This window comes from Cetorhinus maximus, chromosome 10, assembly GCF_964194155.1.
Source record: "Cetorhinus maximus chromosome 10, sCetMax3.hap1.1, whole genome shotgun sequence".
NCBI classification, from domain to species: Eukaryota; Metazoa; Chordata; class Chondrichthyes; order Lamniformes; family Cetorhinidae; genus Cetorhinus; species Cetorhinus maximus.
In genome coordinates, this window is record NC_135888.1 from 97671692 (window position 1) to 97686200 (window position 14509).

A 14509-nucleotide genomic window follows, 5' to 3' on the forward strand; every position below is an offset into this window, starting at 1 on the left:
GACACAGAGCTGCCTCAGGGAGATTTCTGCACTCTTTTGCACATATGCGTGAAAGAGCGCAGGCCCCGACTCAGGGAATCCTCCCCCCTAGCCCGCACAGGGAATGCACAGCGCTTCTGGGCGAGTGTCACGCTGGGTGGGCCTAATTGGCCCGCCCACGTAAAATGGCAGTGCGGACCCGATCGGACCCGATTGCGCTCGCTCCCGCCTGCCCCCCGAAATTCAGCCCCAGCACATCATCCTCTGCAGTAGCTGGGGTGGCTGTGACTGGAGGGCCACCTTGATTTTCTGTCTCCCCCTAGTGTTTTGTGGTCTTTCTTCAAGGAGAGAAAGAAGAGGTATGAGTGCAAGAATATTGTTTTGAGAGATTGGGCTGACATTTGTGGAGAGTCACTAGGAGGGACAGGTGTGAGATGGCAATAAGATAAAGATGAATGTTAGTGGTGGCTGTTCAGATGGGGGTGTGAGGAGGTGCCTTGAGAGAGATCAGTGAGTGGAAATGCAAGGCGTGTTGATCTGATGAATGTTGTGCAAGAGAAGACTGGGGACATCAGAAGGTGGGGATTTGCACTTGAGTGTGGATTGCCACTCACCTTTCTCACCCTGATGAGGTTACTGGAACTCTTGTGGCACTGTATCCATGAGCGAGAGACCACATTCCTGCTGCTCACCTCCGCATCCACCTCTAGCCATGTCTCTGAGGCAGGCTTCTTTGCTCCATCTGCTAGGAACAACACGTCTCTGCAGATCCTTATAGCTGCAGCATGATCTTCAGGGATTATTCCTCAGAGAATGGAGGTTGGTATGGAGAAGGTGGCATCCCTCCCTCATTGAGACTCCATCACTCAAGTGCTGTCTCTCTTGTGCCAGTTGTAGAATGGTTCTATTTTGTCCCTCATCCCTTCTGAGGCTTCAACAGTTAAGTGTTGACCATGAGCACGCCCACCTGCTCCAAACGCTCAGGAAACATGGAAGCGGCATCCTAATGCCATGGCTCAGTCAAAGAGCCAAGGAAAAACCCATTCCTTGAACCATTGTGGTTGTTGATGTCCCCGACCTGACTAGGTACATATTCTTGTCTCACAGTCCAACTCCTTACTCAGGCCCTAACTAGGTCCTGGCTTCCTTCCACCCTGCCATCAAAACACCCTGCCCTCATCTCACCACAACAATCTGGGTGGACTCTGTAAAACCAATTCTACTTTTAAGTACTCTTAATAAAAGCAGGGTTTCTTCCAACTCCAAGGTTACTTGGTGTTTAAGGCACTTTTTAAAACTTGAATTAAAAATTAAATTTTCCAACTTCAGCCTGCGAGTGGGGAATTTTGCTGAGAATTGCAAATGAGAGATTTAGGTACGCACTGTGTGTGATTTTCCAATTAAATAAGTGAATAGTTCAAAAGTCATGCACAGTACAGCCTCTGATACCCACTGCCAGCAAGTAAGGTTCAAAACCAGGAGCTCAATTTCAATGGACTGAAAATTGGATAAATTCTACATTGGGCAGGTCATCTGCTCATCTAAATTACCTCTGCAGGTGAAGATGAGAATTTATCCCACTTATTTTGAATGGTTTAAAGCTTCTGTGGAAATATAGGATAAAAGAGTTTTAGCCAAACATATTAAATATTCTGATGTTAGTTGTACACGGTGTAATTTAAGTGCCAAAATGTCTGAGAGTCATACCGAGAATAAGAAGGAGACAGGCAGACTGGAACACTAATCAGAGCCAGATAGAACATGGAAAGTGGGAGACAAGCAGATTCTCAATTGCACGATGAAAGACAGTCAATTCACGAAGAGTGTGAATGTCACCATGGAATAAATAATAAATATATTCAGTGTTTCCAAACTCAATCAAAAATATTCAGTGAAAGTAAAAGACAAATTGCTAACTATTTGTTCAGAAAATGAGAAATAATGTCACATATCCAACAATCTCTTTGAAGAATGTTCTAACTCTTGCACTGTAGTCTGTTGAAATTACGGCTAAATTTAAAGAAAAATGTTTTCTTTCTTAGTCTGTTAGTCTAATTGAAATTGGGAACCCCGCACAAAGTTTGAAGAATGTGTGTCAATGGGCTTACTCCCAGCAGAAGTCTGATACAAGCCATGCAGAATATCATGACCATGCCATCTTCCTAACAAGGCAGGACTTTGGTCCATCGGGTATGCAAGGTACTGTATTCCATTCAGGTTGGGTGAACAGTTTTATATTGTGCTTAAGCATACTTATTGATAAATAATTCAAGACACTTCATTCATTAGTGTGTTATTTTCCAGTTTAACGTTTTAATAGTACAGGATGGTGGGGGGAGTATGCTGGCCTAACTGGACCAATTTGGCATCGGGCCTCAGGCCTCATTTACTTCTGACCGGTGAGCTACAGCCACATGGCTGGGCAGAGAAGACCATTTGAATTTTGGGTTACTATCTGCAACACAGTATATTTTGAAGAGGAGAGGGTGATCAGGAGGGAGGTGTGGGCAACTGAAGGAGGAAGGCAATTAGGAGAAGGGGTGATCGAGAGAAGGGGGATCAAAGTATAGCAATCAGGGGTGGAGTAGGGGAGGGCGAGGTAGTGATCAGGATGGCAGTGGCTGGCAGACAGTTGCTGTAATAGAGTGGTCCTACATTTCTTGACTCAAATTCAGATAAGTATTTTTTTAAACTTACCTTTTTGATGTTGCCCATTGGGCTAGACTGCATGTGGATCTGATCTTCCTAACTGCAACCAGTTATGTTCAGGGCAAACCAAATTGTAAAGCAGGCGTTAACTATGCAAAGGGCTGAATGCTTCTTTTGATACCTATACTGATATTGCAGGTAGTGACTTCCAGTGTTTGCAAGCCACACATCATGTTTTACATTTTACCCCTGTCAAATTGGTGTATCATCGAGTGTCTAGACTGCTCTATACTTTCACTTAGCAACTTCATATACTATACCACTGTCAGACAAAACAATAATTACTATAAATCATAAGGCCACTTATGCTACTTGAAAATGCATGATTATGAACATCAGTGATAAAGCTGGGATTAGAGAATAGAATGTTGTGCATCTTTTATTTATTGTAATTTTCTAAAATACGAATTAAGATACTAGATTTTAATATTTGGTGTTTTCTCAACCGTTAAGTGCAATGTACATGATTGTTATTGTGGTGGGGTGCCAAAGTTATGCTATTAATGATAGAGTTGATCTGCAGACACTCCTTGGGTGGAAACATTAAGTTTATTTACAATATAGTCCGCAGCAACTACACGTGTGCTTTCAACTCCAACTCTAACTCTACACTGACTGCTGAGGGAGCCTGTGCTACTCTCCTGTTAGTTACTACAGATCATGTAATCTTGCCTAACAAGTATTATTCTTAAATGCACATTGCACACTAAATAAAACCATAATTACTACATTCCTCCCCCTTTAATTTGGCTGTCCATATTATATTTACAAGTACATATTTTTCAAGACACACAATATTTACACTGGGTAAGGAGTTTACAAGTTCAGTCTTTTGTGTGAAACGTTGCAGCTCCACAACTTCAGATTCTTTGTCAGGAACCTCCTTTTCCGGAGTTGCCTGAACGTCAGGTGCTTCAGTGGGCACTTGCAGTTCTGTATCCTCAACTCTTACAGGAACACCAGACATGTCAGTCCTGTGTTGAGTATTTTCAACAGGAAATGCAGACCCGGTCATGATCACAGGTGGAACCATATTTTGAAGGTTTCTCTCTCTCTTCCTTAAATGGTCCACATGTTTACGGATGATCGGCCTTCCACGTGGTAAGATAGAGGTCCAGTCACCAGACTTATTTCACCCAGTAACCACTTTGGTTCTCCCCTAAAGTTCTTCACATATACTGGCTCTCCCACGGTAAATTTCCTCTCTCAAATATGCCAGTCGTGTTTAGTTTTCTGGCTTCCCTGACTCCTTTCCACCTTCCCCTCTAAATTGGGCATTATTAAGCTCAATCTCATCCTGAGACAGTGTTTCAGCAATAACTCCACAGGTGTGACACCTGTTGTTGTGTGAGGGGTAGTCCTGTAATGAAAAAGAAAGCGTGCTAGCTTGGTTGCCAAGGAATTGCCAGTTAGCTTTTTCATGCCTGCCTTGAATGTTTGAACCGCCCTCTTCGCCAGTGCGTTTGAGGAAGGGCGATACAGTGCAGTTTTCACATGAGTGATGCTGTTGAGGCTGATAAACCATTGCTACTCAGCACTCATAAACGCCGTGCCGTTATCGGAAATAACTACTTCTGGTAATCCGCGAATGGCAAAACTCTGACGTAGTTTCTCAATTGTAGCAGCCGATGTTGGTGTCTTCACCTCATAAATGTCCAACCATTTTGAATGGGCATCGACAATGAGCAGAAACATTGTTCCCAGGAAAGGTCCAACGTAGTCAATGTGTAACCGCAACCAGGGTCTACCTGGCCATTCCCATGGGTGTAACGGAGCTGTGGCTGGCAACTTTTGCAGTTGCTGACATTGCACACAGTGCTTTACTAAACTCTCTCTTTCGCAATCGATCCCAGGCCACCATGGATAGCTGCCTGCTATGGTCTTCATTCTGGAAATTCTTGGGTGGGCACTGTGTAGTCCAATTAAGAGTGGCTCCCTTTCCTTTGGACGAACTGTCACTTGTGCTCCCTACAATAAGATGCCATCCTAGCTGGTTATTTCATGTCTTCTGTTGAAGTACAGTTTCATTTCATCAGATACAGGCTCCTGTGACCAACCACTTGTTCTCATACTTGAGATAGGACTGGGTCCTGACTTGTCCAGTCTCTGATCTGTCGAGCACAAAGCAGCGAGGAATCTAAGAAATTTAACAGTAAAACAAGTTCCTGTGGAACTGGGGCCTGCTCATCACTTTCTTGTAAAGGCAAATGACTAAGGGCATCGGCGTTTCCGATTTGATTGCCGGGTCTATGTATGAAAGTGTATTCATATGCTGCCAGAATTAAGACCCATCATTGTATTCTTGCTGAGGTTATCGGTGGTATAGCCTTGTCCTCACTAAACAATCCTAGCAATGGTTTGTGGTCTGAAACAATTGTAAAATGGTGGCCGTGTACATACTGGTGAAATTTCGTGACACCAAAGATGATGGACAGGCTTCTTCTCCTAAAAGGTATCCCTTTTCCACTGTGGTGAGCGTCCTTGGTATGTAACCTATTGGTCGTCCTGTGTCATTATCCATCCAATGAGAAAGCACTACTCCCACTCCATAGGGAGATGGATCACATGTCAGCAACAATTCTTCCACCTGGTCATAATGCACTAATAGATTGGATGGGTGCAACAACTGTTTCACTTTTATGAAAGCTTCATTCTGGGGCACCTCCCAGGATCAACGTTAGTTCTTTTTGAGTAGAGAATGCAGAGGGGGGCAGCACTGTAGACAAATCAGGTAAGAACAGCCTGTAATAGTAGATCATTCCTAGGAATGATTTGGGCTCTAAGGCGTTCTTTGGCGCAGGTGCCTCTCTTGTGGCTCTCACTTTCCCCTCAACCGGGTGGAGGCCCTGTGAATCTACCCGGTGACTCAAATAGGTTATCTCCCTCATTTGGAAAGTGCACTTTTCTTTTTTTAAACACACTCCAGCTTGCAAGAAACGTTTTAAGACGACTTCTAAGTTTGCCAAATGCTCTTTCTCAGTGAATCCTGCCACCAATACGTCATGTAAATAGACTACAACCTGTGGCAGTTCCTGCAGTAGGCTTTCCATTGTTCCCTGAAAGATGGCACAAGAGGAGGAGACACCAAAAGGCAATCGTGTATATTGGTACAACCGTTGTGTTGTTTCAGGCTCTTCAGGGCAGAGTTGGCTTGAGCAGACTGGGAAAGGAGCTTAGCAGAAAAGACGGTTGATGAACAGTGGTAGGTGTTTAAGAAAATAGTTCATGATTCACAACAAAGATATATCCCAGTGAGGAAGAAGTAGTCTAGGAAGGGGATAAACCAACCATGGTTAACCAAGGAAGTTAAGGATAGTATCAAATTAAAAGAAAAAACATACAATGTGGCAAACATTAGTGGTAAGTCAGAGGATTGGGAATGTTTTAAGAACCAACAAAAGATGACCAACAAAATAATAAAGAGAGAGAAAATAAACTTTGAGGGTAAACTAGCAAGTAATATAAAAATGAACAGTAAGAGCTTCTTTAAATATATAAAAAGGAAGAAAGAGGCCAAAGTGAACATAGACCCCTTAGAGAATAAGGCTGGGGAAAAAGTAATGGGGAACTAAGAAATGGCAGAGGAGTTGAATAAATACTTTGCATCAGTCTCCACAGTAGAAGACACCAATAGCATTCCAAAATTACTAAATAAACAAGGGGCAAAATGTGGGTGGTGGTGGGATTGGAAAGAAATACAATAACTAAGACTAGAGAAAAAGTACTAGGGAAACTAATGGGGCTAAAGGCCGATAAGTCCCCTGGACCTGATGGGTTGCATCCTAGGATATTAAAGGAAGTAGCTACAGAGATAGTGAATGCACTGGTAGTAATCTTCCAAGAATCTTTAGACTCTGGAAAAGTCCCAGAGGATTGGAGAACGACCAATGTAACACTCGTATCCAAAAAGGGAGGGAGACAAAAAACAGGTAACTATAGGCCAGTTAGCTTAACATCCGTCATTGGGAAAATGTTAGAGTCTATTATAAAGGATGTAATAGCTGAGCATTTAGAAATGCTTAATATAATCAAGCAGAGTCAGCATGGCTTCATGAAGGGGAAATCATGCCTGACAAATTTATTAGAATTATTTGAGGTAACAAGCAGGATAGGTAAAGGGGAACCAGTAGATGTAATATATTTGAATTTCCAAAAGGCATTTGATAAGGTATAGCTCATAAGGCTACTTAATAAGATAAGAGCCCATGGTGTTGGGGGTAGTATATTAGCATGGATAGAGGATTGGCAAACTCATAGAAGACAAAGAGTTGGGATAAAGGTGGCATTTTCAGGATTCCAACCTGTAACTAGTGGAGTGCCACTGGGATCAGTGCTGGGGCTGCAATTATTTTCAATATGTATTAATGACTTGGATGAGGGAAATGAATGTACTATCACCAAGTTTGCAGATGACACAAAAATAGGTGGGAAGGCAAGTGGCACTGGTGACACAAGGAGTCTACAGAGGGATATAGACAGATTAAGTGAGTGGGTAAAAATTTGGCAGATGGAATATAATGTGGAAAAATGTGAGGTTATGCACTTTGGCAGGAAGAATAGAGGAGCTGAATATTATTTAAATGGAGAAAGACTGCAGAAAGCTGCAGCACAGAGGGATTTGGGCGTCCTTGTGCATGAATCACAAAAAGCTAACATACAAGCTCAGTAGGTAACAGGGAAGGCAAATAAAATGTTGGACTTTATTTCAAAGGGAATGGAGTATAAAAATAGGGATGTCTTAGTAAAACTATACAAGGCACTAGTTAGACCACACCTAGAATACTGTGAACGATTTTGGTCCCCTTATCTAAGGAAAGATATGCCAGCATTGGAGGCAGTCCAGAGAAGGTTCACTAGGCTGATCCCGGGTATGGAGGGATTTTCTTTTGAGGAGAGGTTGGGTAGGTTGGGCCTGTACTCATTGGAGTTTAGAAGAATGAGAGGCGACCTTAATGAAACATAAAAGATTCTTAGGGGACTTGACAGGGTAGATGTTGAGAGGTTGTTTCCCCTTGTGGGAGAGTCTAGGACCAGAAGGCATAATCTCCGAGTAAGGGGGCGCCCATTTAAAACAGAAATGAGGAGGAATTTCTTCTCTGAGGGTTGTGAATCTGTGGAATTCTTTACTGCGGAGGGCTGTAGAGACTGGTTCATTAAATATATTCAAGGTTGAGATAGACAGATTTTTAATCAGTAAGGGAATCAAGGATTATGGGGAAAAGGCAGGAAAGTGGAGTCGAGGATTATCAGATCAGCCATGATCTCATTAAATGGCAGAGAAGACTCGATGGGCTGATTGGCTTACTTCTGCTCCTTTGTCTTATGGTCTTACAAGTTATTTCTCTTTACTCTTCGGCTAGCGGGGGCTATTTCCCGCTTCTCAGCAGAATCTCACTTTTTCTCTCCTCTTTCAGTTGAGGTTTCCAGCCCAATGTGGAGGACGGCACTATTTTGCACATGTTGTATTGCTTTTGTATCTCTTTCTGCACTTTCCATGGCCAGCACTATCTCTAGCGCCCTCTTGAAATCCAGATTTACTTAGGACAATAACCTTTTCTAAATCGTATCCTCTTTCACACCACACACTAAACGATCTCTGAGCATGTTGTTCCGAGTGTTACTATTCCATTATCTGCTTCAAATTTGCCACGTAGCATGCAATTGTCTCACTCGGGGCTCTGTTTCGTGAATTAAACCTGAACCTCTGCATCATGACTGAAGGCTTTGGTTGAAAATTACCCTTCAGGAGGTCCACCAATTCATCAAAATTCTTTGAACCTGGGGCACTGGGTGCCATCAATCTTTGAATCAAGCTGTAGGTTTTGCTCCCACAAATACATAAGAGGATCACTCGCCTCTTCTCTTTCCCGGTAATCTCATTCACTTGAAAAAAGAATGTGAGGCATTCTATGTATTGAGACCAATCATCAATTGATCAAAAGGATCAATTCTCCCAAATTGTGGTATTTTGAGAGAGGATAACTTCTTCAATTCTAACGGAGCTTGCTACTTACAACCACTGGGCAGGGTTCAGTGCCGATTTATTTTTAACTTGATTTCATCTGTTCAATCCTGTTTTATCCTCATTGCCAGTTTGTTGTGGGGTGGCCGAGTTGGGCTTTTAATGATAGAGTTGATCTGCAGACACTTCTTGGGTGGAAACATTAAGTTTATTTACAATATACTCAGCAGCAACTACTTTCAACTCCAACTGTATCTCTACATTGTCTGCTGAGGTAGCCCATGCTACTCTCCTATTGGTTACTACAGATCATGTGATCTTGCCTAACACACATTCTTAAAGGTACATTACTACTAAATAAAACCATAATTACTAGTTATCTTACAAACTTTAACACTGCAAAAACTGTCCAACACACATACAGCATTAGTTGATTACCAATGAGATATCTATTTATGGGCTTTCTCTATGTTGGTTTTTAGTTTTAGTGTGTCAACCACCTTTTAGGTTAGATAGATCATCTTACAGACTAAAGTAGTATAAAATATGATTGATCTTTCGACAGTATGAACATATAAATTGCACAAATAGTGGAGGTAACTATGATAAAACATACATTTATTATGTATAAATTTGAGAAAAATGTCCCATTTATCACTGTTGAAGTAAGAAAAACACAATTGTTATTTTTCAATATTTGAATATATGTTATTTCAATGCATTCTTCTCTAATAAATTTCTGTCTTTTGCAGGTTATGCCCCAGTTACAGGTATGTGCCATCCAATCCGGAGTTGCACTCTGAACCATGAAGATGGCTTTTCATCCGCATTTGTAGTTGCTCATGAAACTGGGCATGTGTAAGTGTTAAATCTTACGGTTCAAAATCAAACTGGAAAAACACAAAAATGTAAGCTACTGTCAAGTGTAATATTGTGGTAAATATTAGCAAAAGAATAGCAACTTGCATTTATACAGAAACTTTACCGCAGAAAAATGTTGCAAGGTGCTTTGAAGAGGGAAAAATACAAAAGAACAGATTCAGAATCATGGTGGGCGAGTTGGGAAAGATGAATGAAAGATTTTTCAATAAGGGATAGGTTTTTTTGATAGGTTTTAAAGGTTGATGGGAGCGTCTCAGAGCGGCAGAGGGGTTTTGAAGGTATTCCCAAGAGTGGGACCAAGTTACAGACTCTGTCGCCTGTTATGATCCTAGACCAGACCCCTAGGTTTGATAAGATCCAGTTAGGGACCAATAACATTTTGTTTTAAGTAGACAAAGTTTGAGATTCAAGACACTTGCTAATGAAATAAAGCCACAAGAATCCACAGACTTTGAACAAACAAAAATAAACTTTATTATATAAAGTCAGGAAGATAAACAATTTACAATATCTATCTTATACACTCATGGTTAGTATGAGGTACCTGTGAATTAACAGGCAATCTGTGGTCAAACACACTGCAATGCACACTAAATGGCAAATGTGATCATGACAAGAGTCCATGGATTTCTCAGCAACCCACCTAGGTGTCAGTAAACACTGTGAGTCAACCAATCTTGTTGAAATCCCTCTCTCTCACGAGGGATTCCAGTCTTCACCTCCGAAGATCTAACCTGAAAATTCCCTCCAAAAGTCACTCCAACTCAGACGGCCTCAACGATGGCCGACCTTGCAGGGTTTCAGCCTCGTCTCCTGCAATTCCGGTCCCCTGGATTCCCAAGTATGCACTCAAGTACCAACACGCGCAGCACAACTTCAGCTCTTCGGCTGCCATGAGTAGAATACTACTGCTCCAAAGGGGTACCTTTTCCCCAACAGCCCACAGCGCAGGGTCACCAACCTTTTGCTGCCTTCTTAAAACACTAGGAGTTCTCCTGAGCCCTGATCACTTACAGACTGCTAACTGCAGCCCTTTTCCTGCTTGGAGCCTGTTTCTCTGCTCCTCTCATTTTCCCTTAACTTAACTGGAACCTGCCGCTGTCCTCTACCTGGGACACTTGTCTGCAATGGCGCTCTGCTCTTGGTCACATGACCTAGGTTTTCGCACTGTTTTCCCTTTCTGCACAGATGCGCTGGGCCCAAAGAACTGAAAATGCTGAATTGCGCATGCGCAGCCTGCTCCTGGCCTGCACATACGCTGAAACTCAGGTCTGTCAGATCTTGGAATTCCTGACTTCTGCTCTTGATGAGAAAGTAAGTTGGCTTTCATAACGCACCAATAGTTCAGTGAAGGGGTTGGGGTCAGAAGGCCAGAGGCAAAATACTGGAGAATGTGAGAGAGGAAACAAGGCCGGAGAAAACTACTCAAATAAAGTGGGAAGTAAGGCCAAGTTTTTGAAATTTAGTGTACTATGGACAGAGAGCCAGTTCAGGTGAGCAGGCAAGGGGCAACGAGCAAGTAGGGTTGAATGCAGGACAGGATATAGGCAGTGAGTTTTTAAGAAGTGAGTGATAATGATTCAAGGAGCATGGAAGGCTAGAAGGGAATTGTTGCAGAAATTGAGTACAGAAGTGACAAAAGTGCAGATAAAGGTTTCAACAGCAGTTGGTGGGACTGGGGGAGGCAGGTAATATTGCTAAGGTGGATTGGAAATTGTAGTGCACTGTTGTACCACTGGAAGTGTGACAGGTGGATCTTCGACTTAACCTGTATGCCCCAGCCATGATTCCATTGAAAATCCAAGGGATGGTTTTATCTGCCTAACAGGGGTGCATGACCGCCTCATTTATGGTGCTGATGGGACACTTGTCCCATGGTGGGACATGGGCCAGCCTGGTCAGTGTGGTTCGAGATAAAAGAGTCTCTTGTTGCTTGGTACTTCAGTGATAATTTACCACTTCTCTAAGACAATAGGCTTCGAGGACAATGCAGTTTGGGATTAGAACATTCAGCTCCATATGGCATATGAAGTGGAAGACTATGGGAGGGATTTTCCAGCCCTGCAAGTCAGCGGGATCATCGATCCCGTCGAAAGTCAATGGACTTTTGGTTGGCCTGCTGCATCCCCCACAGTGAGTTCTGCCGTGGTGGGGTCGGAAAATCTCGGCCTGTATACTTGAAATTGAAGTAAGAGTGCGAAGCTATGTTTTTCAGCAATTTCCAATGCCTATCACTATGTTTGAATCACTGCTAGAGCGATGGTCAATAATCCCGTGTTCTCCTGTAGTGAACAATGCAATGCATCGTGGTAGCATGTCTGAATCAGTGGCTTCCTCATACCCATTGACAAGGGGAGCAGATGCATGAAAACACCATCACCTGCAAATTGCCCTCCAAGCCATACACCATCCTGACTTGGAACCATGTCACCATTCCTTCACTGTCGCTGGGACAAAATCCTGGAACTCCCCCTTCCTATCAGCACTGTGGGTGAACCTACATCTCATGGACCGCAGCGGGTTCAAGAAGGCAGCTCACCACTACTTTCTCAAGGGCAATTAGGGATGGGTAATAGAAATTCTGGCAAAAAAGCAAAAATATATAAAAGCCCAAAACACAATATCTGTGCGGCTTTCATTTTTCCAACAGTTCCATTTAGAATGGGAACTAGGGAAGCTCTATTGGCACGCAAGTTCGGAAAGCGGCAGAAGCTTTGTATTTTTTCAGTGTTTGCCATACCTCTTGGCATGTTAACCTTTCAGTGCCTGAGTTCAACTGCTTCAACTTTCTGTGGGTCAGCAGGGGCTAGCTGCAGAGCTTTGCCATCCGCAGCTAGCACACTTGCAGCCAAATTATAACATACGAACAGTTACACTTGTAGCTTACTCTGGCTAACACTAAAATATCAGCTAACATGCATCTCATATATAGATCAAGCTGGTGCTTAGATTAGCATATTTCTCACTTTTCATTGCATCTCCCATTAAACAGCATTACAGTTGCTTCTAGGATACAACTAGCATTTAAGTTATGCCTTTCATGACCTCAGGATGTCCTATAACACTCTACAGCCAATTAAGTGCTTTTGATATAAAAACAGAGAATGCTGAAAATACTCTAAAATCAGGCAGCAACTGTGGAGGAAGAAAACAGAACTAACATTTCTCATCGAACTCAAAATGCATCAAAATACTTTTGACGTTTAGGAAATGCAGCAGCCACCTTGCACATAGCAAGATCCCACAAACAGCAATGACCAGATATTTTAGCAAATTTAGTCGCGGGATAAATATTGGCAAGGGCACCGGAAAACCCCCCTGCTCTTCTCTGAATAATGCCATGGGGCCTTCACATCCTCCTGAGAGGACAGGCAGGGTATTTGCTTACCAGCTCATCTGAAAGACCAACCGCATTCCCTGAGTACAACATTGAGGTGTCAGTCTGGATTCAATGCTGAAGTTTCTGGAATGGGGTTTGAACCCACAAACTGTTAACTCAAAGGTAAGAATACCACCAATGAGTAAGGCTGACACATTGGGGTGTCCAGGGGTACTTTACTGGTTCCACAAGAGTGAAGTTGGCCCAGCTCCCTCTCTGACAGCAGCCCTCAGGTAGGTCTTAGGAAGCAAGGGGTACAATCCTGAGGGAGGGAGGGGACAGTAAGGAGAAGATTGCAAGGGGTGGGTAGTTGGCAGCAAACTCCAGAATTGCTGTGAAATGTTCTTCCAGGCTCGACATTCAGTAGATAAATATTTTCTTTTACCTGGTAGTGGCTTCCAGTGGTCCCTCGATGACAGCTAGCTAGGCCACCTATAGACATATTGGGCTGGATTTTCATCCTCGAGGTGGAAGTCAGGAAAATCCTGAATCGGCCCACCTGCCTCTGGAGAAAGTGTCCGCAAGGACAGGATTTTCATTGTGGGCAGGACAGGTGCAAGCTGCAGTCAGGCCAGCCAACCCGGGAAGTTGTTCAGAGGCAGCCACAGGGGATGCTGGTGTGGAGATGGGCTATTTAAAAGTCTTTCTCCCAGTTTAAGTAAAAACAGGCCTCCAGCCATCACCCATCACAGCTGCTCACCCCACACACTCCCCATTCCTCATCCATGCCACCTCATGCCCGCATGCCAAGATATGCTTTCCAAACAACCCATGTGGCCCCTCATGCCCCTTATACCAATGTATGCCCCCCACTCACCCCCTATGGCCCCTCTTGCCCCATATGCTAATCCTTATTATATATCCTTAGAGACCAGTAACCCGTTAACCTGCTGAAACACCTGAGCCCTGGAAGACATTGCTTGCTTGACTTTGGCTCTCTGGTCTATGCTGTCCATTTCATAATGTTTATTTACACAAGATAAAGAGATTTCAAGTGCTTACAGTTTCAGCTATTGATACTTGAAAGGGTCTGGATGATTGACACTTTTATTGGGCTGTAGTAAAGAGTTTTTTTAAGAAAGTGGAAAGTTATCAATTAATGACTTTTTAAAGCTTTTTTTTATACATCCTATTGTCACTATTAGATTAATTGCTTCTATACAGTTTATAATGGGTAAATGGGAACGGAAGTGCCATCACTTGGCATGGGGGCATGAGGGGCCATAGGGAGTTAGTGGGGAGGCATACCTTGGCATAGGGGGAATGGGAGGACCTTATAAACTTACTTTTCAAAGGTTTCCTCATGCAGACTATGATTCATGACACCTCTGAGGGGCCGTGAAGCACAACTCTTTGAAAAGCTGGCCCGACTCCATGAAAATTGCGAAAGACTAGCTAGGTTGGGAGTGCAGGCCCACAAACCAAACCAGCCGGCACCATTTAAAGGCACTCCTGAAAATCAGAAACCCTAGCAACGGGGTCAGAAATCCTGGAATCGGCACCCGTCCACTATTTTTAAAGGATTCAGTGAAAATCCAGACCATTATCCCCATTTCAGGAAGGGGTCTCAAACAAGCATTAGGCTCTCCATCTGCATA

General features: G+C 43.2%; 1 protein-coding gene across 1 annotated transcript in view; it reads left to right on the forward strand.

Moving 5' to 3' along the window:
* The window catches only part of LOC144685865 (A disintegrin and metalloproteinase with thrombospondin motifs 2-like), a 264496-nt gene that overhangs the window by 182145 nt on the left and 67842 nt on the right, over nucleotides 1-14509 (forward strand). The window contains exons 6-7 of the mRNA XM_078550836.1: nucleotides 2022-2178; nucleotides 9403-9508. Of these exons, the coding sequence (XP_078406962.1) occupies nucleotides 2022-2178; nucleotides 9403-9508 (263 nt within the window). The remainder of the gene's footprint in view (nucleotides 1-2021; nucleotides 2179-9402; nucleotides 9509-14509) is intronic.